Raw genomic sequence first — 25,674 nt, 5'->3', positions numbered from 1 at the left:
AGTATTTCTACATCTAATAAATTACCATCAGTACTTAATCTATTGGAGAATCAAGTTTCCTTTGTAATCTCTACAGTTTATAAGGTCATTTAAGTGTCTGGAAGCTGTTTTAAATGTTATACTGTTGATATATATATACTAATATGCTAATGATACAACAGCATATTAAGTGAATGTCAAGTATTAAATGATTTTTAATTGTGTGATGTGCTCTCAGCTGGAAAAGTGTGCTCAGGATTTAGGAAGTACGTCCAAGGCTGTCGGTTCCTCCATGGCCCAGCTGCTGACCTGTGCCGCACAGGGAAATGAACACTATACAGGTACTGTGTCCTTTATAGTGCACAGATCTCAGAACGGTTTAGTTGACTGAGGTATTTCAGTATTTCAAGATGCATGAATACATATATACAGGGAGATAAATTTAAACATGCACATGAAATGTTAAAAATGAAATGTATATTTGGAGAGTCTTCTCTTCCTGGCTGGTCGATTTTGCTGAGATTTGTTTTTTAAAAAAAAATCACTGTTGGGTTTGTTTTTTGTTTTTTTTGGTTCCGTTTTGAAAAGTCCCTCCTCTAAATTGTGTGTGGGAGAGTGTGAAGATAAAAGCAAAGCAGATCTGATACTGTACTGGTGCTATCTGTATTGCCTTAAAGCCCTTGGATGCCAGCGTGGTTTGTCTGTTTGGCAGTCAGTTCTGGCTCAAATGAGGATCTCGGTGGAGAGGAGATGAAGACAGAAAGAGAATGCATTTCAAACGGCGAGTGCTCCCAGGCTCTGCTTCATGCTGTGGCCCAGGGTGCTGCTCACTACTCATTAATCTTTTTTCATTGGATTTAGCTTTCTATCAGCGAACGCTTCACCTCGCTGGTTAATGCAATTTGATGCAATTTGCTGCTTTTTTTTTTTTCTTGCTCCGTTTGTAATAAGTTAGGGACAGCTCCCATATGTGACCATATTTAATATATTAACTCATTTATTTAAACAATGAGGGCATTTTCAGTGTCATTTTGTTCGGCCTGTGGTAAGCATAAAGCATTTCAGCAAATGGAGTCATCTGTGAATTATTATACCTGTGTAACGTGACAGTGTATTGTGACGCACATAAAGTAGCAGAGCTGTATCTTAATCCTTTTATTTATTATCCTTGCTGCTATCTGTTTTATCTGAGGCTGCTCAGGGACGTAGTGGTCAGCACTCTTGCGTCATGACAAGAATGTCTGATCGGTATGTGTGGAAATCGTATGTTTTCCAAACATCCAAAGACATTCTTTACAAGCCTATGGCCCGTATGTTTTGAATGTGGGTGTAACTATCTCTCTGTGTTGGCCTCTGATGGTGTCCAGCGTGTATGTGCCTTCGCCCAGACAACACTGCGACGAAGGTGTTAACAGTCGTCAACCTTTTGAGCATGGAGAGCCAGCATGAAATCCTCTCTGTCAGCCAGTGAGCCGCAGTCATCAGCAGCTTCAAGCAAAGTGAAGCTACATACACATCGCTGGGACTTTATTGCATTAGGTTCAGTACATTAATTACAGGGAAAATAATGCGTTAGCAATGTGTTCAAAGGTTGTTAATTAATTTTAATGCATCTTTAATCAGATGTCATTTTACAGTCTGTTCTTCAATACACCTGATAAAGTTTGTTTCCATTTTCTGAAATATTAATCACATCAATGCAGAAAACACATCAGAAAGCAAACAGATAAGCCGTAATGAGAACTTTAGAAGCTTAAAAAAAAGGTTAAAAGTCACAGAATTTTCAATCAATTTTCTCACATTTTAGTTTGTTACAAAAGGCATTTTTGTGCATGTGCTGAACTGTCCTTATCGTTTTCAGGTGTCGCTGCCAGAGAAACAGCACAGGCTCTGAGGACGTTGGCTCAAGCAGCCAGAGGTGTAGCAGCCAGCACCAAGGAGCCTCAGGCGTCAGCGGCGATGCTGGACTCTGCTCAGTGTGTGATGGAGGGTTCAGCCATGCTGATCCACGAAGCGCATCAGGCCCTGGTTCATCCTGGAGACGCTGAGAGTCAGCAGAGACTGGCGCAGGTAGCATGGGGCTTGCTAATATATCCCCTTGAGGCAGTTGTGCTCATGTAGAGATCTCATTGTTCCTGTCAGGCCCCTCTCTCTCCCTCCTCTACGGATTTGTAAACATTTCTTTCTTCCATCCCAATCATTCCTTCTAAGCACTGCTATTTTCTTCTCTGCTGTGGCTTCTTTGCCCGGTATCCCTCTCTCAGGAGTACCCGAGTAAAACTGCTCATTCTCCCGCAGCCTCTCGGGGGATAAACATATTGTTTGGCATATATCTGTGACAGCAGCATAAATTAGTGACACGGATTATTGTGCACCACTGTGAGCTCAATTTGCATTTGAGATGTTTTTTCCCTATATAGCCTTGCTCTGGGGCTTTGTTGTGTAGCACATTGTTAGAATGACTAATGGCGGTCCATTGACAGATGTTGTGCTGTGTTTCAGGTGGCCAAAGCTGTTTCACATTCCCTAAATAACTGTGTGAACTGCCTGCCAGGCCAGAAGGATGTTGACATGGCCCTGAGGAGCATTGGAGAGGCCAGCAAGAAGCTGCTAGTGGACTTTGTGAGTCCTGCTTGGGCCTTTTGAGGGGATTTCCTGATCTCTCATATGTACTGAGTGACACAGAACATCTGTGTCACAGGGGGCGGCGCTTGTGAGGCTGCTGGGGGACAGCCGTCTCCCCCCCCCCACCCTGCAGGAGGCCCAGGCCTGCAGGCCTGGGGACCGGGCTCTAACTTTGCTATTGAACTTACAGCCATCATGCATTTGTATGGCAGTATATTTTAGTGTAACAGCCATGCATCAGTGATGAATAGGCTTATATATGTTCTGGTAGCTATTATCATCGTTTAAATCGTTCAAGTACAAAGCTTGTATTTTAGTTAACTTATGACATGAACATTTTAAGATAAATCACCCCTAAAGCTGTGACCTATAAAACAGCAGTAACTTATGAAACCCCTGCAGATCAGAGTGTTTCTATATGAGCTCTGCTTTGATTTTCCTGTATCTGGTCTGATTGTGTGCTGTTTTGCTTTTGAAGCTCCCTCCCTGCAGTAAGACATTCCAAGAGGCCCAGACTGATCTGAACCACACAGCAGCTGAGCTCAACCACTCTGCAGGCGAGGTCGTCCACTCCTCTCGTGGAACGAGCAGCCAGCTGGCTGCAGCCTCGGGAAAGTTCAGCCAGGACTTTGATGAGTTCCTGGATGCTGGCATTGAGATGGCAGGACACACCCAAGTAGGTTTCTCAGTCATACAGCTCCTTCACACTTCACTGGAAAGACTTGAGTGATAATCCACTGCCATCAGTGCTTTTATGTAGGAGGCGGAGCCTCGGATATAGACCACATGCTCACGTCATTTCAATAGTCAAGCTGTTTATATCATTCCATGATTGAGCCCATTCATTACATGCACGAACTCAGTCATGTGATTTTCTTGTTGGAGCAGTTTTTGCTAATTAATTTGAAGAAAAAGTCAGGAATTAAAGTTGATATAGCAAGACGCCCGAGCTTTTTATCAGCCTGACTCAGAGACCTGAAAAGCCCATGTCAGCTGGCAGAGCCACGTTAAATAGATTTTTTTACTCAATTGTATCTTTCATAGTAATCACACTGGCTCTTTATCATCGACTCAGTCTCTTTTTTTTATGCTTATAACAGAGCCAAGAGGACCAGATCCAAGTCATTGGTAATCTGAAGAACATCTCGATGGCATCCAGTAAGCTTCTGCTTGCTGCCAAGTCCCTGTCTGTGGATCCAGGTGCAGCCAATGCGAAGAATCTTCTGGCTGTGGCCGCAAGGTGTGATCATTTTCTGTTACTCTCCTCGGCTGCTTTTCTCCGGGAATGCTATACTGGGTTTGTCAAAGTCATCCTGTGCACAATATAAAGCTTGGTTCAAATCTGGACCTGTTGAAGACTTGGATGCATAAAAGAAATCTCTCTCTGCTGGAACTGTACGCCACTCCGGAGATGTGTCTGCTCGGCATTGCTGGAGAGAGAGAGAGAGAGAGAGAGAGAGAGTCCGTATCCTCTCCTTAGTGGAGAGGAGCCAAGCTGCTGGTCTCACGGGGCTTTCGGCCTGGCTGACTTCGCTCTGTCTAATTAGGAAGATGGAAGTCTTCGCTAGAGCCTGTCTGTGCTCAGCAAAGCTGAACACAAACTTTAGACAATGTCGGCACTCCTGCGCTCTGCGTCGTCCAATCGCGGTGAGAGTGCCCGGCAGTGCCACGCTTGCTTGGAACGGGGGTGGGGGGAACTGGCAGCATGTGTGAGCGAAGCCGGTCTGTTTGCGCATGCAGGGGATACATGGACAAGCTTAAGAGGCCGTGTGGCTGCGTGTGTGTTTCAGGGCAGTGACCGAGAGCATTAACCAGCTGATAACGCTCTGCACTCAGCAAGCAGCCGGACAGAGGGAGTGTGACAACGCCTTGAGGGAGCTGGAGGTAGCCTCCTTCACATAATGCACCGCACACGGATCTCTTCTTTTTCCCGCACTCGCCAGCTCTGTATATTTATCATCTGGAAAAGCTCATTGAATTTTCTCTTGCCTTTCATCTATTTTTTGTGTAATGACTCCCATAGAGCCGTTTTATGAAGACAGACATAAGTGAAGGAAATAAAAAGCTTCAGTCACAACACACAGTGAAGGACATTTTACATTTTTAAGCCCACGTTGACTTGGACTGCATTGTTATATTATACACAATTGAAAATGACAACATTGTGTTTTGTTTTAAGTCCATTATGATAATTTATCATGGCAGTATTTTCCAATAACCTTGATTTACGTTCATTGTGTTTTCCTTTTTTCGATTTAAATTAGCCAACTAATAAATTTGCAAGAGTATCGTAACACAAATGGGAGTTAATGGGTCCACTGTGGCTGAAGTTATTACCATGCATGTCTGTGTACAGGCTGTTCGAGGTCTCTTAGATAACCCCAACGAGCCTGTCAGCGAACTCTCCTACTTCGACTGCATCGAGAGCGTCATGGAGAACTCGAAGGTAAACAGGCATTCAAAACCATCGGCCGCGCCATCTGTCTCGACTGTGAAAGAGGATTTACACAGCAGACAGGTTAAACATCTAATTCGCACACATTTTCTCCATTTCCACGTGCCTCAGGTCCTGGGAGAGTCGATGGCAGGCATTTCTCAACACTGTAAGACAGGCGATGTGGTGGCCTTTGGGGAGAGTGTGGGTTTGGCATCCAAAGCTCTGTGTGGGCTGACGGAAGCTGCAGGACAGGTGAGATCACAGCGTCCCGCTAACTCTCTCTGACGTCTCCCCGCCTCACCGCAGGTTCTGCTCTGCTGCACTTCTCCTTATCGGCTTATTGGAGTTTATATCACATGCTCAGAGTTTATCGTGAAAAATGTTACTCACAAAAACAAGTTTCTTATTTTTTGTTCCTGGTGAGTATAGGCTGCTAAATATTACGTACAAAAGCAGTCATTATCATGAAAAGGTGGACATCCTTCAAACCTAAACATCAGGACCAGGTCTGTCAATCTATAAAATAAAGTCTTTGTTGCAATACATGAATAAGAATGTTTTTCAAAATGTTGGAAAAAAGTTTGGAGAGATATTTTTTGTCCTCTCAAATGTCTGAGCATCGTAGCCATCTGGTGTTCAGTTCTGGACCTCAGTTATCTCCTCTACGTTTACTGACACAGTGAACCCCTAGTGGAAAAAGTAGGAACAACAGTTACTCTTTTTGGCATTTCATGTTTTAATCCTACAATCTAGATGTTTGACAACTCCCATCTTAAATCGCCTTATCTGACGGATATAATCTTTTATGAAAACAACACCCAGCCATGAGCTTGTAGCATCGATCTCACACTGATGGGAAAGAGGTGTTGTTTGTGCGTTGATGACATTTCGTTAAAGAGTTAATCACGTCGGAAGTTCAAATCTGTGAGTCGTAATGAGAAACTGTGTTGTCGTAATGACAAACAACAAAGATATTTCTTTGCTGTGGCAGTTCTCGGTTTCTGTACAAGGTAATGTGGAAATGATGCATTATTATTACTCTGTGTCTGTGTCTCTCTTTAGGCCTCTTATCTTGTAGGTGTTTCTGATCCCAATAGTCAGTCAGGCCATGAGGGGCTTGTGGATCCCATTCAGTTTGCAAAAGCCCACCAGGCTATCCAGATGGCTTGCCAGAATTTAGTGGACCCAGCAAGCAGCCCCTCACAGGTAAGACTGTTCAACACGTGCTGCAAAATATTAGACAACGGCTCTCGTGTAAGTCTGAAATGAGTAAAACTTACTTCGTTGTTGTAAAGTATTTATGTTGCACATTTACGCCTGTTTGTCCTTGTTGATTTCTGTCGGCTTCTTTGTTTTTCTCTTTAGGTTTTGTCAGCAGCAACAATCGTAGCCAAGCATACCTCTGCTCTCTGTAACGCCTGTCGCCTGGCCTCCTCTAAAACCTCTAACCCAGTGGCCAGGAGACAGTTTGTCCAGTCGGCCAAAGAGGTGGCCAACACGACAGCCAACCTCGTCAAGACCATCAAGGTCAACTCCCCAACCGATCAAAACGTTGAGTGTAAACTTGTTTCAGAAATTTTTTTTTCGTCCAGTGAGAAGCGGCAGATGTGTGTATACTCCCATTCATACGCAAAGGTTTGGCCAAAATGGAAAAATGCCATAAGATGCTGTCTTCTTTCAGGCCTTAGACGGAGACTTCTCTGAGGAGAACAGAAACAGGTGTCGTGTTGCTACCACCCCACTCCTTGAGGCGGTAGAAAACCTGTCAACCTTTGCCAGCAACCCCGAGTTTGCGAGCATCCCAGCTCAGATCAGCAGCGAGGTATTCATCTATTTCCATCCTTCTTTGCAATGATCGTTTGAAATGTAATTTTTCATATTTTTTCCAACTTCTTATGATTAAAAAAGGAGAATCAATAAAAGTCTCTCATGAGGTCCTCTTGTTTCTTGAAATATCCAATTTGCAAATGTTTATCTGCTCCTCCTGGAAAGGATCTTCAAGATACTCTTCATGGAGATTAAATGACAGGGTTTCTATTTTTTAAGCTGATTTGATTTGATACATCTTCTTGAATAAGTCAAAACTGACGCTGCAGCAAATCATGGGGTGAGGGTTGGATCGGGGTCCAATCCCCTCCTCAGTTATTGACAAGAAGCGGCTCAAGGAGAAATATGGATTTTTAGCCTACAATCTGGGCGGAACAGTTTCCTCGCAGTCCTCTAAAAGCTTTATGGCTGTAATCTGTTGGAGGGCAGTGTTTAACGGCACTTTCAGCACAGCTGCACTAATCTTCAGCTTGTTAATCTAATTGTCGAGGGAGGTTTTGGCTCCTATCATAAAGACCGAAGGTGTTTCTTCGTGCGTCTTTTCTAAAGCCGCCTTTATAATCTCATCTCTCCCATGTATTGCTCATTTGATCTCTCCAGGGTGGTCCAGGAATATTAAAAACTCCCTGACCAATGTGGCTGGCTCCTCGCTGCTGAGGTCTTACCTGTGCCGTTGCTTCATGTGTGCTAATCCTTTTGTTTCCGCAGGGCTCAGCAGCACAGGAGCCCATTGTGCGCTCGGCCCGCTCCATGCTGGATAGCTCGACTTACCTGATCGAAACGGCCCGCTCGCTGGTCCTTAACCCCAAAGATCCCCCCACCTGGTCCATCCTCGCGGGCCACTCCAGGACGGTTTCCGACTCCATCAAGAGTCTCATCACCTCCATTAGGTTGGTATTAATCCCACCCACGTCCACATCTGTCTCTGCAGGATTATCCTGAATTGAAGTTTATCAAGGTTTGCTCACAGTTGGAGGGGGGAAAAAAAAAAAAAAAGCGTTCCTGAAACCTGAGGGCTTATTCTGTGATTTCTGTTCAACTAAGCAGTAAATTGCCACATTAGCTTACAGCTGCTGAGATCCCTGCTGCTTTGTAATAGATTAGCGGACGCTGCAGAACAGCCATGAGAGGATGACACAGTGAATCCGAAACACATTTCACCGTGTGGTGCTCTACCTATTCCCTCTTCATCATCATCTCCTATTAACTCACGTATATACTACACATACCTCGTCGTCACTAATCCTTTCAGTGGATATTTTATCTGACCGTGGCTCTCGGCGTTTATGTTGAGCGTCAGTGAGGGAATAACTGATGCAAAATCTAAATCTCAAGCCTGCAGCCGATCAGCTGAACATCAACAGTGCCCACCTGGAAAATACGATATAGACAAGGTTTCAGGAAGTCACCGCTCCCGGCTATGAATTTTAGACACATCGATTAGCTGCATGTTGATCTGTTGCGTCGGAAGCGCTGAAATGTGAGGTGGACTGTCTCAGCTGAAAAACGATGCTGCTCACTCTTGTCTCTAGGCTTTGTCTCAAGCTATAAACTAATTAGTTGTCTGCCAATAGACACGACCGTGGTATTGGTTTTTTGACCTATTAATGCCATAATGAATAGATTTCATCAAATGCCCAACAGATTGTGGTAAAACATGCTTCGTTTTTGTTCTGTACTACTGTTTTTTCTTTCTTTTTTAACACGATAGAACCTCTTTGGAGTAAATTGTTGGTGTCTGTCAGTTTCGTGTACTAAATTTCACTTCTTAGTCGTTGAATCTTAAATGTAATCCGAAATTATTTTATATCTTCATATGTATTGAACGTCCACGTGTACTCTTAATGCTTAAAAAAAAAAAACATGATTTCTACTTGCACTAAAAGAAACGGTGTAGGGAGTTATCTTCCTCCTAAATGACACACGTCTGTTTTAGGACATATCTATCTCCATTTGTACAGGGTGGTGGGATTATATTTATGTTTTTTCAACATTTCTGGAAACAGGGACAAGGCACCAGGGCAAAGGGAGTGCGACTACTCCATTGATAGCATCAATAAGTGTATCCGGGACATTGAGCAAGCTTCCCTAGCAGCGGTTGGACAGACCCTGCCCTGCAGAGATGATATCTCCATGGAAGTGAGTTCAAGTGTCCTGTCGGCTCTATCTTTTGCGAGCGAAGCAACTTAATAGAATCTACAGTCTTGCTGCTGTGACTTATACTGCAATTCCCTGCCGCTGTAACTCAACCAAGGCACTCCAGGAGCAGTTGACATCGTCTGTACAAGAGATCGGGCATCTGATTGATCCCGTCTCCACCGTGGCCCGAGGAGAAGCTGCACAGCTGGGACACAAGGTACCGGACTGACCGTATATTTCTCCATCCCGCCCCCGAGAGTGCAAAAAGAAGAAAGAAAAGAAAACCTCTTTCTGTAGTTCGACCCCCTTGCTGCATTGATGTTTCTCCTCATGTTGTTGCAGGTGACCCAGCTGGCCAGTTACTTTGATCCTCTCATCGTGGCGTCGGTGGGCCTGGCCTCCAAGCTGCATGACCACCAGCAGCAGATGACCATCTTGGACCAGACCAAGACCCTGTCCGAGTCCGCCCTGCAGATGCTCTATGCCGCCAAGGAAGGTGGAGGAAACCCAAAGGTAGAAAGTGATTTGTGATGTTCGCATAACCGCAGTACTTGTAGAGTACCAGGATGTGACTGTAATGATAACTACTTCTTTTTTTTTCAAGCAAGCTTTTAATTAATTGATCTTTTTCATTTCTCAATCAATATTCCTCTATCAGGTGTATTCTTTTGCTTGTGAGTTCAAGTACGTTGACCTAATCCCCGGAATTTATACTTGAATTTCTGGTTCTCTCTTAATGTTCAGTTTGAGTGCTCTTTCTTCATTGCAGGGTATAATACTGTTAATCATTACAGACAAGAAACACTGAAACGACCTTGTGAGAAATGTACTTCATCTCATCAGAATTCCCCGCTGCCACTACTGTGTGTAATTCTCCTCTTTTTACAACATTGTGATTTATTACACATCGCTGTTTTACAGCATGTAACCTTTCTTAAATTTGAATCTACTGAATCAAAATAGAGGGGGATACAAGTCTTTAAAATCCCAGCCTGATGAAGTATCTCTTTATGAGTTCTCTCACACTGCAGGGACACTCTGCAGAACTTGTCAAGCTGATGAATTTCCTTGTGGCGGAACCGAGACTTTGTCACGGAAACGACGTTAATCAGCTGACTGTGTCCCCAGGCGTCCCACACACACGACGCCATCTCCGAAGCAGCCCAGCTGATGAGGGAAGCTGTGGATGACATCATGGTCACCTTGAACGAGGCGGCGAGCGAGGGCGGCATGGTCGGAGGCATGGTGGAGTCCATCGCAGAGTCCATGGGCAGGGTGGGTGTGTTTAAAGAAAAAGAAACAAAAGAGACGATGTCCCAACAAGTCTTGTCAGGCAGTTTGATTGAAATTCAAGTTGAAACATTTCATGATCTTGTTTATGCTTGAATGCGAGATGAGGAAGGAGTCATTTCACTGTGGGTGTTGGCCGTGTGTGTCCTTGCCAGTGACTCTCATTAGTCCACTGGCTTAACAAGCTGCAAACCCACAACACACTGGCGATGTTTGCTGTCTCTCATCCTGCCAGGAGACACGTCACTGTGTTGAAAGTGTAGATAATAATTGACAATGATCTACTTGGACATCATACATTTGACTTAGATAGAGATCTTCCATTTTGTTTCTCTGTTTTTTTTTTTATTTTTTGTTTTAAATCCGTGATGTACATGTTGTGTTGTGAAAATTAGAATGTCATTTTATTTTATATATAGTGAAATTCAGTTGATTTTTGAATAATTTTACTTCTCTATGATAACCTGGCTTAAAAAAGTTACTGTTACTGAAAAGGCTCACCTATGTCTTTGTAGTTTTCATGGTTTGTCACCAAGTTGACCAGTTTCTGCCCACAGGCCTTATGTTTGGTGCGGATTGCAAATAACCTGACTGCTACAGATACATTAAAAATTTAGCATGAATATTTCTTTACTTTGCTGATCAAGAAAACTGTAACTAAGGTATGTACTTAAATAAATCAAAATATTTCTTCAAGTGTCTCATTAAGTGTTCATGGTGTTAGGTCACTCTTTTGAAAAAAAAAAAAGGCAGTATTACAAATAAAACTGCACTGCTTCTCAAATCTTTCCAGCTGGATGAAGGAACACCTCCTGAACCTGAGGGCTCCTTTGTGGACTACCAGACCACCATGGTGAAGTTCTCCAAGGCCATTGCCATCACTGCTCAGGAGATGGTGAGCCTTCATATGCCATTCACACTGTGCTTCACTCCTGCCTGTGTTTTCCATTACGGCTCCAATTTTCAAAGACAGTATTTGACAGTGGCGATGGAGAAAGATTCGTCTTTCCCTCTGCTGATGATATATTCTGCATCCAGATGACGAAGTCGGTGACCTGCCCTGAAGAGCTGGGTGGCCTTGCCTCTCAGGTGACGGTGGACTATGGACAGCTCTCTCACCAAGGACGCCTCGCTGCAGCCACTGCAGAGCCAGAGGAGGTGAGAAGCCACAGTTTCTCTCTTCGCAGAGGTTGTCGGGGGGGGGGGGGGGAATCGCATCTAAGATTAAATCCATCATATGCAATATTTTTTGGGCCTTTGTGCCTGTGAAATCGTCAGATTGCAGTATCAGCTTAGGTCTGCATTTACATCAAAATGCTCGTTGATGCATTCATTCACACACCGATCAGAGCAGATGTTTGCTCTTCTTTTGATGCGATGCCTCTTCCTCAAGGCTGTGCCAGTTCCGTGAGATCAAACAGAAATGTATACCCCTCCAGCACGCCGCCTGTCTGGGCGCCCGCATGCTCTTTTACCTAAAGCCCTTTTTTTGAGTTGTCCACAGTTCAGAAATGTGTGGAACTATTGCTCTAGTAAGTACATGGCTCTTATCAATATCTTGTGTATAACTGTCTGTTGGAAACCCTGCTGGTTACCATGGCGACATTTTGCCTCTACAAGTCTATAAGCCTATGGTGATGCTTGTAATGAAGTACCACCCACCCGTGAATTGCAGTCTGGAAATTAAAGGTGTAGTGCCAGCGTTTCCTCTCTGAGGGTGCTTGAAATGATTTTTCATCCACCCGCTGGATGAGAGATGTGCCAGTTTAGGAGACGACCGTGATGCTGGAGTGTAGAGACACAAATGAGGGGGATGATGTGTGAGCTGATACCTGTTTTTTTTGTTTTTTTTTGCTTTCAGGTTGGTTTCCAGATAAAGACACGGGTTCAAGAACTGGGCCATGGCTGTATCTACCTGGTCCAGAAGGCTGGAGCCCTGCAGCTCAGCCCCACCGACAGCTTCTCCAAGAGGGAGCTCATCGAGTGCGCCCGCGCAGTCACCGAGAAGGTAAGCCGTGTGGACGCACGCCGCTACAGCGGCTTTCAGCTCACACGGCGAGGTTTATTTTGAATAGATTTCCTCACTTTCTCAGGGAGGCACACTGTCATATTTTGCTCTATTTAATATTTGGAGATTGAGGACAACCTCAACTCATCATTTGCATTTATATGAAAATAGATTTCCTGCAACTGAAAAACTAGTGCTGTGTGTGTGTGTATGTGTGTGTGTGTGTGTGTGTGTATGGCTGTTTTTGAAAAGGATTAAGAGTGAACTACTTGAAGCGTGAGGAATGATTTGGTGTATTATAGGTGACAAGTGAACTTTATAGATAAATTCTTAGTAATTATTTGTTGTTTTCAGCTTCAGGTTGAGCCTCATTGTTGAATAAGGACATAGTTTCAAGGGGATAGTCTTAGTGTGTCTTTGTTTTAGGTGGTAATTATTTGTGCTGTGCTGTATTAGTGTCCCACTCATGAGAGCACGCTCCCCTGGTCACCCCTCACACTGTGCACTTAGCAATAATACTAATGACTCTGATGTTGTGACCCCGGCAGCTTGCAGCCATGCTGCTCACATATTCTCTCCCCACCCGGGGGCGATGATTTGATTCAGGGCTCATATCATACTTGAATAATTTGTATTCTCACTATCTCTGAAATGCGAAGCCAGTGCCTGTGTTTGGCTCATGAGGAATGAGTGCGCAGACGTGTGGAATGGTGGGATGAGATTTACAGCGTCTGACTCACTGGTGTATTGTGATTGTTCAGCAGACTCTAGTTTGTTTCTTTTGCCCTTTAAAGTATATAAAGTGACAAACTTACCAAAAAAAAAAAGATATAATAAGATACAAACAATTATGAATATTAGTGTATATTTGCACCACTGTGCTTTTTTAATCCAGTCAGATCAGATGGAAAGAACATGTCAACCAATGTCACTCATTTTTCACTTTTAAGCTAAAATGTTTGAGAAGGTTTTAACACCATAATATTCCAATCTATGAATCTGTATAACACAATATAAACTGCCACTGGTCTCATTAGCATATATTGGACTGGATTCTGTGACTGTGAATTCTTGTTTTTACATCTCTGTTAATGTAGAGGCAAAGTTGAAGCTGCCAAATATGGTCCATTGTCCAACAGAGCAGTTCTTAGTTTCATTTCTGTCTTCAGACAGCACCATTCAATCTCAAAGAGTCAGAATCAGCAAAATGAAAGTGTATAAACCTTCAGATACAATTTTTTTGGTGAACTCTAAAAGTTCCCATTTGTTTTATGACAAAAAAAATACAATTTCAAGACATAAACTTTACATTGAGTTCAAAGTTTTTTAAAAAGTTTAAAGTTACAGGGTACTATAAGAGCAGTTTCAACATTGCAACATCTTTAGCAGTGTCTCGTGGTGTAAAATCCATCTGTAGATTTCAAATCCCTCTTGGTCCCTCTGGCTGGTTGGTTTTTGGCCAACAGGTCGTACGTTTGTCTCCCTTGTCCTCGCTTGCCCCACGTCCAGCTTCCTCCTTTCAGCCGGATCCTCCAGATATTTCATTTACTCACCTGCTTTATCGACAGCTCTGCAAATCCATGTCTACACAGGAACAATTGTTTTATCGCTGCACCTGTCTAATGAGAAAACTGTCCTGAGAGTTTTCATTAACTCTGCAGAGGAGAGATATCACGGTGTTGGCGTGAGTCGTTTGAGGTTATGTGGAGTACTTGTACAAAATAACTATTATTTCTGGGATTATAATGGAACTAAAACAAAAATTTAAGGTTGAATAGCTGTTTTTGACTACATTTTGAATAAATACTTACGTACTGTATGTGGGATTTATATATTCAAATGTCTCGGAAATGTGGGGTACAGTCAATCTCCATAACAAATTAAATGGAGGGAAAAAGAGCTGTGCAGAGACCACCAGTATTTGTTCACTCTCCCTCTCTCTCTCTCTCTCTCACTGATTCACATGTTCCAGGTGTCCTTGGTACTGTCTGCACTGCAAGCGGGGAACAAAGGTACCCAGGCCTGCATCACGGCAGCCAGCGCCGTGTCAGGAATTATCGCTGACCTGGACACCACCATCATGTTCGCCTCTGCGGGAACACTGAACCCTGAGAATGAAGAGTCTTTCGCTGATCACAGGTGACAGTGACACCACCTTTGGCGAGATGCGCAGAGATATGGTGTTAAATAAAAAGAACTCTCGTCAGAAATATTACACAAAGAGCAGTATGTCATGAGCTTAAAAAATAGGTGGTAATATAATAAGTTTATGAAGCACAATTGGAGGAAAAATGTCATATTATTCATTCTGTATTAACATTTTAGTTGCTAGAATGTTACTCTGCTTCATGTACCCCAGAGCTCCCTTTTCCTTTTGATGATTCACTCAGGGGAAGTGCATTTTGGCAATAAAGCTGAATACTGAGACGCAATTCGCGTAATGACTTAAAATTGAATATCGCTCCTACAAAGCAAACATTTTCCTCAGAAAGCGCCGAGCCAGCCTGCTCTCCTCTCATATCGCTGGTGCTTGAATGAGAGAGCTGAGCAGATTGTGACCCGCGTGTGTGTCTCGCTCCTCAGGGAAAGCATCTTGAAGACGGCCAAGACACTGGTGGAGGACACCAAGCTGCTCGTCGCCGGAGCCGCATCCAGCCAGGAGAAACTGGCCCAGGCTGCTCAGTCCTCAGCCAAGACGATCACTCAGCTCACGGAGGTGGTCAAGCTGGGAGCGACCAGCATGGGCTCCGAGGACCCCGAGACACAGGTGATGAAAACCTCAAGGCGCTCGTACGCCAAAGACGATCCTTTTCCAGGTTCAGATGTTCAGCTGTGCTCCTTTTGTGTTCTATTTCCTGCTATCTTAATGCTACTTACTCTCTCCTATCTTTCAGTAACACCACATGTTAGATTCTCTATATAATTGAAGCTCCATCTGATACACCTGATACACATTATGCCCCCCCCCCCCTCCAGTGTGTGTGCCTCTATCTCTGCCCTCCAATAACTCTGAGGTATCATGACTAGGTGGGAGCGATAAGGACTGCAGTGTTAAATCCTCTCCCCGGGGAACCGCTGATAAACCTAGACTCCGAGCATTGTGCTATATTGATTCTAACTTTATCTCCTCAGGTGGTTCTGATAAACGCGGTGCGGGACGTGGCCAAGGCTCTGGCCGAACTCATCGGCGCCACCAAATGCGCCGCCGGCAAACCGGCTGACGACCCGTCCATGTACCAGCTGAAGGGTGCCGCCAAGGTAAAAAAAAAAAAAAAAAGAAAAGTTATTGATTTTCACCCTACATGTCATTTCAATTCATCATTCAGCACATGGTCCCTCACTGACAGGATACTTCGTGGAGATATGGACTCGGCTGCTTTTGCTGTGTTTGCTTTGATGCATCCAATAATACAGCGCAAAGCTTTTTTCTTCTGTGTGCAAGGATTGGGTTTGCCCTTATCGCTGAGATATAACATGTCCAAATATTTGTGTGAGTGAGATAAAGGAGTTGTGTGCTTTACTGAGTCCTGGCTGTATCTGTATAACTGCATAGTCATACAGGTAGTGCAGCAGAGTGTCTTATCATTATCGTGAATTTCTGAAGTGAAGCTCAGCCGTGTAACTCCAGGATAAAAAGACAATAGGTGGGAATAATTGACGCTTTCCAAAGCGTATCCAAAGACGTGCAAATTATTAGCATTTGTACAGGGTAAGTAAGAAACTACAATGAAAAGAAGATGCAAAATAAAACATTTAAAAAGTGTAATAATATGTGCATTAAAAATTCATATTGTAACTATTAAGTCAAACATTTCAAGGGAAACTCATAACGTTTGCCCCAAAGACGAAATCAAATAAAGAGGTTTTTCCTGTTTCAGTTGCCTGTGCCGACTACACAAAGGAAGTGGTTGTTACATTTCAGTATTTTTGATCCCGAAGCATCACATTTACTGACTGGAGATGAAAATGCTTCACAACTGAAAATGAGAATCAAATTTTAAACATAAACATACTGAACAAACATCACAAAAACAGTGAATAAGTAAGAGTATTCTTTACCAAAGAGGCTTTAAATTGCTTTTTAAAACTGGCAGATGGTGCCCAGTGAACATCAACTTGTATTTCAATGTGATATTCTACAATAAAGCAGCAGTTTCAAATCGTAAAGTGATTTTATGAGAGAGGCAGCCAATGCCATGGATGCTAAAACAGGCGTTATAAGAGCACATATTCAGTGGCTGTCCACCTCCTCAGCCTTTCGAAAATTGCACAATTATTTTAATCTAATGAATGACCTCCAGTCCTTTTATTGCACTCAAAGCGCTTTAACCTGTCACCTGTTGATCTTGCCGCCGTATCTATTTTTTGTTCGCTTTGCCCACTCGTTATGCTTCGGTTCATTTCCTTGCATGAGCTAGTAAAGCAGTGAAAGTAAAACAAAGTAAAGCATACCGTCGGTGCTGCTTCTGCTTGCGATCACTGCTGTGGACATTTGCAGTCAATCCCCCAAGATCAGAGTAGTTGATCAGTAACAGATGTTCACATCTCTGATTTAGTCTTAAAAAGCTTGAGCTAATGTCCTGACCTTTTTGCTCACAAGCCACAACACCTTGTACACCTTGATGGTGCTGGACGATACCCTTTTCTTTCAGAACTGCCTTTGTTCTTATCGCCTTTGATCACTTAAGATGCTGGAAGCGTTTCTGAGAGATTTACATCTGTATTAGAGAAATGTATTTGTGCGGCGCTTTTTACAGAGAAGCATCGGAAAGAGTTTTGCACTCCATGCAAAGCAAAATCTAGTAGAGGCATTTACGTCACTAAAAATGAGATTGACTGCACATTCAAAAAAATACAGACTTCTTGGATACAGTTCGTGTCTGCAGAATTGAGTTTTTAGCTGCTGCTTTAAATAACTTTGCTGAATCGGGCAGAGGATTGCATCGTTTTGGTTCGACAGTCTGTTTCACTGCAGGTTTAATGCTACATGAACAGTAAGGAGAACAATAGCAGTTACTGGACCTAAGAAGGGAGTTGCATGGTGGGAGCAGTGTTGTGGGCTTGAGTATTGGACAGGCTTTTGTGGAGTTTGCATGTTTTCCCCATGGGTTTTCTCCCTGGTTTCCTTGCACATTACATAGAAAAAACTGCCTGAATTGGTTTAATTACTGGTGTGTAAGCTTGTCTGTCTGTGTTTTCCCTGTGATGACCTCCCAGTTGTAGCCAGTGAGTGTTTGAGCTACTGTTGCTATCATGTCTTTTTTTTTTTTTTTTTAAACTCTCAGGCCTTTCTTTGCTAGTATTATCTTCAAACCAATGACAAGGTTACGTGCTAAAATCCTTGTAAGCCCTTCATCCATCCGTCTTCTGTTTGCCTTTATCAAACTTGTGGTCGTGGGTCGCTGGAGCCGGTTCCACCTCACTGTGAGTGAAGGCAGGGTACATCCTGAACAGGTTGCTAGTCTATCACTCTACAAACACAGAGTGACAGGCAATCACACACAAAGCCCTCAAGTCAATTTTGAGCAATTGACCGCTAACGCATTTTTCGACTCCCAGGAATAACATGAAATATCAACATGGAAAGACCCCAAAGCTTCGAGTCAACCCAGGTTTAGCACGATTTATATCTGATATTTGTTTAAACAACCCGTCCAGGCTGCACAGTACTCCCATGTCTAGGTGGGATTCGCGCCAGCCCGCCTCAGCTCCTATGTTGGCTAAAATCGTGTGGAAGATAGATGCATTGATTTACAGATTTGTTTAAGCAATCAGTTTGAATGGGCGTGCTTAATTTTATGACTGGTCAGGTAAATAAATATATGGACACTATCTCACATACTACAGATGGCTTGTCTAACTGCTGTAAAGAGTTTTCTTGTGTTTTTTTTTTTTTTTTTTTCATCCAATGGGAATTAGGCCCACCCATGGACCGTTATGTTGACAGATTGTTTCTGTTCTTCCAACATATGGTGACCCCCGAATGGGACCCGCTCAAACCCTTGGTGATCATATTTCTCAAATTCCAAGCCCAATAATGTGCACTTTGTTGAGAGCAGCGTGGACAGAACAGGATGTGTCACAACCACTTAGAGAAATATGAAGAGATTCCTTTTCATCCCAATTGACAGCCATTAGTTACCACTAACAAACCGGTGTTTATAAGCCTCACTTCATCGTTTCTTTCCTCCATGGTGAGCCTGTAAACTTCTCCATTCACTGTAAGGAAAGCAGTAATGGGGAAGGACTCGGAATAGTTTGAATGTTTCCTGCTGAGGAGGAAGAGTGCCACCTCCTGGTCTACCGGAGCCTCATCATTGTTCCCTTTCTGACAGGTCATGGTGACCAACGTCACGTCGCTTCTAAAAACAGTGAAGGCGGTCGAGGATGAGGCCACTCGAGGGACGAGGGCTCTGGAGGCCACCATCGAGTGCATCAAGCAGGAGCTCACAGTAAGAACACCGGACAGGCCAAGTCTTGTCTTTGTGCTTTGTGGGGAATCCAGTGATAAATCGCAGCTTCTCTGCAAAGCTGATTCAAAAAAGGGTCAGGGATATCTGTGTCTATTATTCAGAACAAAACAGGGCAGCTTTTTGTTCTTTTTCCCTTTATTATCTGTCCAGCTCCATTCCTCCTCCCTTCCTCTCAGCCCCTGCAGGTTTCCCACAGCTCTTATCAGGGTCTGGGTTGCAGACACAGCCAAATGGAGAAAGGAACAGGAATTCAAGAGCTTGTTTTTTTCCCCTTTTCTGGTCATTTACTGCTATATTTTTTTCAGAAAAAAAACTCCCAATCTGTACAGAGACTAAACTGAAAGTTGCAGCCCCAGCCAGATTCAACAGAGTCCACTTTGCTCACAATTATGCAACAATCTAAGTCAACACTTCCTGTCCGCCTCACCTGTTTGTCCAGCTGTACGTTGTTAACGCACTCCTCTTATTCTCCTCTCTTAGCCCCACTCAACAACCTGTGTTTGTGCGTCAGGTGTTCCAGTCCAAAGACGTCCCAGACAAGTCCACCTCACCTGAGGAGTTCACCCGCATGACAAAGGGCATCACCCTGGCAACGGCCAAGGCAGTGGCCGCCGGAAACTCGGCTCAGCAGGAGGACGTGATCGCCACTGCCAACCTGAGCCGCAAAGCCATCTCCGACATGCTCACTACCTGCAAGGTGCTAATCCACACCGCTCTGCCAAACCGGGCCTCACACAAAACAGCACCAGGCTGCCAGGAAACGTGTGATTTCAGCCTGCTGGGAGCAGATAATGGAGAGTCTAGTCGACTTCATGGCTGCTCCCGCACCGCTAGTGGCTCAGTCACTTTTCGAAGTTGTGCAGTGAAGCATTAGTCAGGATGTCCTTCAGCAGCTGCTGAGCACTCGTAACAAGACAGTCAGTCACCAGAGAATTGTAAGCTGTCTTTTTTTTCTTTTTTTTTTTTTTTTTTTCAAATCACGACATCTCAAACATCAAATAATTAGCCTGAGTTCTTTCGATTCATGACTTTAAATGTGTGTCTACAAGTAAAATAACATTGAAACACTGACTTAAACTTTTTACTTGGAGGTCAAAGCCTTGTGAGAAAAGTCCTTATTCTCGTGGGAATCGTTTTATGCCCTCTGTTAAGTTTCACATACACTTATTCTTTTGTCACACTCGCAGCAAGCAGCACACCACCCTGAAGTGGGTGAAGAACTGAGGAACAGAGCTCTGCAGTACGGCTCCGAGTGCACCACCGGATACATCAACCTCCTGGAGCAAGTGCTGCAGGTTTGTAAAGAAGCAGTCACGTCTCATAAATAAAGGATGGATGTGTGTGTGTATGTGTCTGTGTGTTTTGCGCTATGGATGACTGGGTTGTGATCTTCATATTTGCCAAGTGTGGTTTATCAAGTCTTATATACAAGAGTAAATCTTCTTAAGCATGACTAATCGTCCAGAGCGTCTCGCCACATATCCCATCTCCACACTATCTTCTGCATCACCACAACAGAAAACAAAAGTCATCTCAGTCCATGAATATCATACTGTATTTGTGTATTTTTGTTTTTCCCTCTAGAAACTGTGACAGTGTTTTGCTAGTTCGTATGCAAATTCAATCATTATCATTAGTTTCCTAAAACTTCTGAGAGATCGGAGGATACAGTATGTCATAGAATGAGAACACATTGACTTATATTTGTTGCTATTACAGTGTTGTTCATCTACTGTCTGCGAATGAGCACAAACTCCCCCAGCATAATGATTATCAGTGTTTCCTTTAATGTGAAACATGCATAAACACATATTTCTTTCTGTTTGACTTTGCTTTTCTGACTAATTTACTACTTCGTGTTTGTTTGTTTTCCGCCTGTATTTGAGCGTATGCATGTCCGTGCTCTTGTGTTTTCAGGTGCTGCAGAAACCCACACTGGAGCAGAAGCAGCAGCTGGCCGTACACTCCAAGCATGTGGCCGCGTGTGTGACGGAGCTCGTCCAGACAGCTGAGGCCATGAAAGGCGAGTCCACACACACACACACACACACTGTCGATCGCACAACATGCACAGGCTACATTGAAAAGCCTTCATCACACATGTCCTAATTTCAGACTCATTACAAGAATTCACAGACCACATAACACATGAACGTGTATTAGTGTATAAGTATTAATGGAGCTTTGTGAAAGAATATGCTATTATAGATTTTCATTTGTAATATCACCAGTTATCATCCAGTGTTGTTGCAGCAGTTGAGAAAGTACTTATTCCTTGCTCTGGTTTAGACCTAATTTAAAAGTAGCACAGAGGAAGAGTATGGTATTACAGCTCTAATTCACCATAAAAGAGCTTCACAGCCTCATGAATATACACACTATAAGTATACTTTGGCGTAATTTGCACACAATATACAGTTTGGTGCTGCTAATAAGCAATTCATAAGATGCCTTTACTTTTGTGTGTGATAAATTCCACGCATGTTGGTTTTTTTGGGGTCAGGCTTTCCTAGATTCAACAAAGTTTGATGTGAAAACCACAGTGAGACGTTCTCGGCTCGGCAGTGTGAGAGTGGCACAGCTGAAAAAGCACAGGGAGCCCCACGAGGACCCAACCCAATTTGATAAAATGTAAAAAACCATGACTGGATTGTGGAGATGTTAGAGATTAGTCAAAGGAGCCTTAATCCTCTTAGCATGAAAAATATCATCGTGGCATTGAGTCAGGTCACCGAACCTGCCTGCGTCTCTAATAAAGACGGGTCACGAAAATCACTTTGGAATATGAAATAACAGCAGAGAGAGAGATTGCAGTGCAAAGTGCTCTAAGATTAAGCCGTGTAGTTTGGTTATGACACAAACGCACTATGGTGATTCCTCGAGACGCTGCACTGCTGCAGCTGACAGCGATAATAGATTGTGTTTGGATGAGAATTAAATTTCAGTGTATGGTCTGGGACACAGCGGGGCTATCCACTTCAACTCTCTAATGTCCCGTGTGCTTTCTCCCTCTCTCTACTTTGCTCGTTTTCCTTTGCTGGCTCAGATGGAGGTAAGTGAGCTTTGGTGTGCTTTGTCTCTGCAGATCACCTTTCACAGAGTCAGAAGGGGTAGAGAGTAAACGGCTCGGAGGTGGGGGAGCAGAACAGATTTCCCCAGAGCTCAACATAATCTATGAAAACATGGTTCCATCTGCTTTACCAAGCTGTTCCCAAACAGCTTCGTTTTACTGGCACTTAAAAACCGATAAAAAAAACACACAATGATCCATCAAACGCGCATTTTGTCCAACGTTAGTTTTGTCTTACTTACCTTTGAGACATTGCTGTCATCCTGTAAACAATTCGATTGTAAATAAAGCGAAGATTTGTTGCGCACGAGTGATGAGGAGTGCATGAAAATAAACACGTGTTTGAGGCATAACTACACTATCACCAGATCAGCGGCGCTCATCGTGTGATAATCCGTTTCTGGACGTTTTGCTCTCCGTCTCCAGGTTCGGATTGCGTGGACCCCGAAGACCCCACAGTCATCGCCGAGACCGAGCTTCTCGGAGCGGCGGCGTCCATTGAAGCCGCAGCCAAGAAACTAGAGCAGCTGAAACCCAGGGCCAAACCCAAGGTAGAAGTGCCCGGTGCAACCCTTCACGCCCACGCACAGCCCACGCACGGCTTTCGGCCATTAATCAGCAGGGAGATGTGGGGTGTAGGTAGGAAAGGGCGACACTGGCTTTGAAGTAACTGACTTTTTCCAGTAACTGGGCTGCGATCATGATCTCATCAAAGGAGAAAATAACACACACACGCATGCATGCACTCACACACACACACAATGTTGACTCAGACAGCTGGTCCAGTGAGCTAACTTGCAAAACTTTCTTCAAAGGTTGCTCTCTGTCATGAGTTACACTGCCAGGAGATGCATTTACACTGCTGGGACGTCAAGCTTATGTTGGAATCACTTCAAATGTTTGAGGAACTGTTGTGACCCTTTGTGAAAGAGAGGTTCTTTGTCTTGTTGAACTGATTTCCTTTGTTTATTGCAGCGCTCCTCTATTCCAAACTAAACTGAGGAGGCTGTTTCAGCCTGTTGCTCTCCTTTACCACCACCACACACATGCTGCGGTATTGCCTAAGAAAACAGAACAACTTTAATGCATATCTGATGAGAAAACACAGCGTAAATACGTGTTACATGATGACGTGACTTCACGTTGTTCTGTGTGCAATACAGAATTGTGTTTGTGGTGTTCTCTGCATGACCGTCTTGTTTGTGTATCTGTCTCTGGAGACTGGATAGTTGGATCTTGGTGCTCTTCTTTCTGTTTGTTTAGTGCGTTCCTCGTTCTATGTACACGTGAATTTCAGCCCCCCCCCCCTCCTCCTCCTTTCTCTGTCTGTTTGACGTCAAAGAGCATATATTCAGGTTACCCCTGTTTTGAGAAAGATCATATAATGCCCTGTCTCATACTATAATTCCAGACTGCATTTATGAGGATCTTTGTGTTTATGAAAGGGGATTAGCAGAGGGTGAAAGGCTTTTTCCTCTTTTAGATGTCAGTGTCTCCCTCTAGTGATCTGCACGGAAGCAACCCCGGCCCTTTAAACGAGAAATACCTCAGTACTTAAGTAATTCATTTTTTATTTAAGACTACAGCTCTGAAAAAAAAAAATCCAGACTGTATTTATAATCTGGATTGTAATGGTGCCCTAAAACCAGAAGGAACTGGTTGAATTTAGTTTGGAAAGTTCACTACCCTTCATATGAGTATTAATAAAACAGCTCACAAGTTAAAGTTACCTCAAGAAAATTACAGATGAATGAATCTCCCATCATCTATTTAGGAATGTACATGGAAATAGTTAAATTTGGGCATAGATAGAATAATATAATCTGGATGTTTTCACTTTAACAATGATATTGCATCTTTATTACACAGTGCACTATTAGGAAATGCTGTTTTCCATGTCGAAGCAGAAATCCTGTTGAGCAACATCACATTACATGGTAGGAGCTCTCAGACACGTTGAAATCTGCAGTTTCCAGCATTCAGATGGATTTTTTCCTACTGGGAGACGAGACCTGTCACACTTCCCAGTGTCTCATAAACACATCTTAGTCATGTTATTTCTGCACAGAGCGACTATTTCTGTTCTCTGTAAAGTCCCCAAAGATGGAACTGAACTGACAGAATAGATATTTAGAATTACAGTGTTTTATGGTTTGCTGAGACCAAAAACAGACCAGAGAAAGCACCGGATTGATTCATAACGGCATAAAACCAACTGTGAGATCTTTAGATATATCACACGTCTTTAAATAGATATTAAAGTTCAGTATGTTTCTGTGTAAAAGAGCCTGGATTTTCCTTTGCCCACCTCCTCTTTCTCCCCTCTGCTCCTTCATCTCTCCCACCCTATAAGGAGTGAGGGCCCTCCTGCTCCCAGCATGTTCCTCCGTCCCCCCCCCCCCCCCCACCCCCACACCCCCCCCAAGCCATTGTAGACCTGGAAGCCTTCTCTGCAGGGCTCTGTCTGATATGTTTGATATATTAGGTTGTTATTTAGTCCAACTATATATCAAACATATTCCTACAGTGTCCCGCCCTGTCTCCAGCCACGTGTACCTTATGTGTTTATGAAGGCCTGTGGTCAATCACATCCTGTTGACTGCAGATGCAGAGATGGCCATTTGTTAAATGTCCCTGAACTGATGCCCTCTTATTTTTTCATGCTGCTTTTTGTCGATTGGGTGTGGGGGAGCGAGCCTACATATCTAGCCGCCGCTGTGCTGCCGTTAAATATTCATCATTTCCACGTGCCTTTTTGCTTTGCGTGCAAATAAAGCTCAGCTTTGTAGGTTGTGCCACATTTTGATGCCATCAAAGACACTAAGGTCATCTTCTCTATGTGTTTATCTGGGACTTTGCATGTTTTATGCAGCTGTGCCAGAGATTACATCATGCACACGGTGGATACTCTGTATTTCTAAAGACGGGCATACATTCTATTAGTTTTAGAGCTATTAATAAATAAATAAAGACATAATCTAGTGTTTGACCTTCCTGACTTTTCCGAGTGTTTTCGACTAAAGTTGGAATGCAGTTCATCGCTGTTTACTACTAAGTTAACATGTTGCTTCCCTTCCAGCAGGCAGATGAGACGCTGGACTTTGAGGAGCAGATCTTAGAAGCAGCAAAGTCCATTGCTGCAGCGACTAGTGCGCTTGTTAAATCTGCATCTGCAGCTCAGAGAGAACTGGTGGCTCAAGGAAAGGTTAGTGACACTCCTAAGACATATCAGTGCTCTCTGCAGGTAACAGTAGGCACATTGAAATACAATGTTGGCTTCTCTATCATAGGTGGGATCAAATCTGGCAAATGCAGTGGATGATGGTCAGTGGTCACAAGGCCTCATATCAGCTGTAAGTCGCAATGCAAAAATGACATTTTATATTTGTTAAAACTGATCATGAAAAATAATCTGAATGTGTTGCTTGCCGCAGGCGCGCATGGTTGCAGCAGCCACGAGTAACCTGTGCGAGGCGGCCAATGCGTCAGTGCAGGGCCACGCCAGTGAGGAGAAGCTCATCTCCTCAGCCAAGCAGGTCGCAGCCTCCACCGCTCAGCTGCTGGTGGCCTGCAAGGTGAAGGCAGACCAGGACTCTGAAGCCATGAGGAGACTGCAGGTAACGCTTCGCTGCTTTCAGTTTCTCCATGACACGTTTCAAGTAGTGGATACTGAATTCAAGAATATTTCCTCCAAAGGCTGCTGGGAATGCAGTGAAGCGGGCGTCAGACAACCTGGTCAAAGCCGCTCAGAAAGCTGCGTTCGACAAGAGTGAGGACGACAGCGTTGTGGTGAAGACCAAATTCGTTGGAGGGATCGCTCAGGTGA

The 25,674-nt window shown here is 43.7% G+C and overlaps 1 protein-coding gene across 4 annotated transcripts in view; it reads left to right on the top strand.

The window, feature by feature from the left end:
• tln2b (talin 2b) overlaps positions 1–25,674 on the top strand; it is a 77,729-nt gene that overhangs the window by 50,815 nt on the left and 1,240 nt on the right. For 2 of the 4 annotated variants that reach the window (XM_030095440.1, XM_030095441.1), the window contains 32 exons: positions 218–320; positions 1,841–2,049; positions 2,482–2,601; positions 3,083–3,280; positions 3,705–3,844; positions 4,395–4,488; positions 4,961–5,050; positions 5,171–5,293; positions 6,104–6,247; positions 6,407–6,592; positions 6,723–6,863; positions 7,577–7,758; positions 8,875–9,007; positions 9,123–9,224; positions 9,350–9,520; positions 10,136–10,282; positions 11,091–11,192; positions 11,336–11,455; positions 12,159–12,305; positions 14,278–14,444; positions 14,889–15,072; positions 15,438–15,563; positions 18,641–18,757; positions 19,290–19,475; positions 19,966–20,073; positions 20,696–20,801; positions 21,825–21,830; positions 22,275–22,399; positions 24,928–25,053; positions 25,139–25,201; positions 25,283–25,465; positions 25,545–25,670. In XM_030095440.1, the coding sequence (XP_029951300.1) occupies positions 218–320; positions 1,841–2,049; positions 2,482–2,601; positions 3,083–3,280; positions 3,705–3,844; positions 4,395–4,488; positions 4,961–5,050; positions 5,171–5,293; positions 6,104–6,247; positions 6,407–6,592; positions 6,723–6,863; positions 7,577–7,758; positions 8,875–9,007; positions 9,123–9,224; positions 9,350–9,520; positions 10,136–10,282; positions 11,091–11,192; positions 11,336–11,455; positions 12,159–12,305; positions 14,278–14,444; positions 14,889–15,072; positions 15,438–15,563; positions 18,641–18,757; positions 19,290–19,475; positions 19,966–20,073; positions 20,696–20,801; positions 21,825–21,830; positions 22,275–22,399; positions 24,928–25,053; positions 25,139–25,201; positions 25,283–25,465; positions 25,545–25,670 (4,275 nt within the window). The remainder of the gene's footprint in view (positions 1–217; positions 321–1,840; positions 2,050–2,481; positions 2,602–3,082; positions 3,281–3,704; positions 3,845–4,394; positions 4,489–4,960; positions 5,051–5,170; positions 5,294–6,103; positions 6,248–6,406; positions 6,593–6,722; positions 6,864–7,576; positions 7,759–8,874; positions 9,008–9,122; positions 9,225–9,349; positions 9,521–10,135; positions 10,283–11,090; positions 11,193–11,335; positions 11,456–12,158; positions 12,306–14,277; positions 14,445–14,888; positions 15,073–15,437; positions 15,564–18,640; positions 18,758–19,289; positions 19,476–19,965; positions 20,074–20,695; positions 20,802–21,824; positions 21,831–22,274; positions 22,400–24,927; positions 25,054–25,138; positions 25,202–25,282; positions 25,466–25,544; positions 25,671–25,674) is intronic. The other 2 variants (XM_030095443.1, XM_030095442.1) reach the window with 2 other exon arrangements.

Source organism: Salarias fasciatus, chromosome 7 (assembly GCF_902148845.1).
Source record: "Salarias fasciatus chromosome 7, fSalaFa1.1, whole genome shotgun sequence".
Classification (NCBI taxonomy): Eukaryota; Metazoa; Chordata; class Actinopteri; order Blenniiformes; family Blenniidae; genus Salarias; species Salarias fasciatus.
The sequence above is the reverse complement of the archived record's forward strand: the minus strand, read 5'-3'. Positions and strand labels throughout refer to the sequence as shown.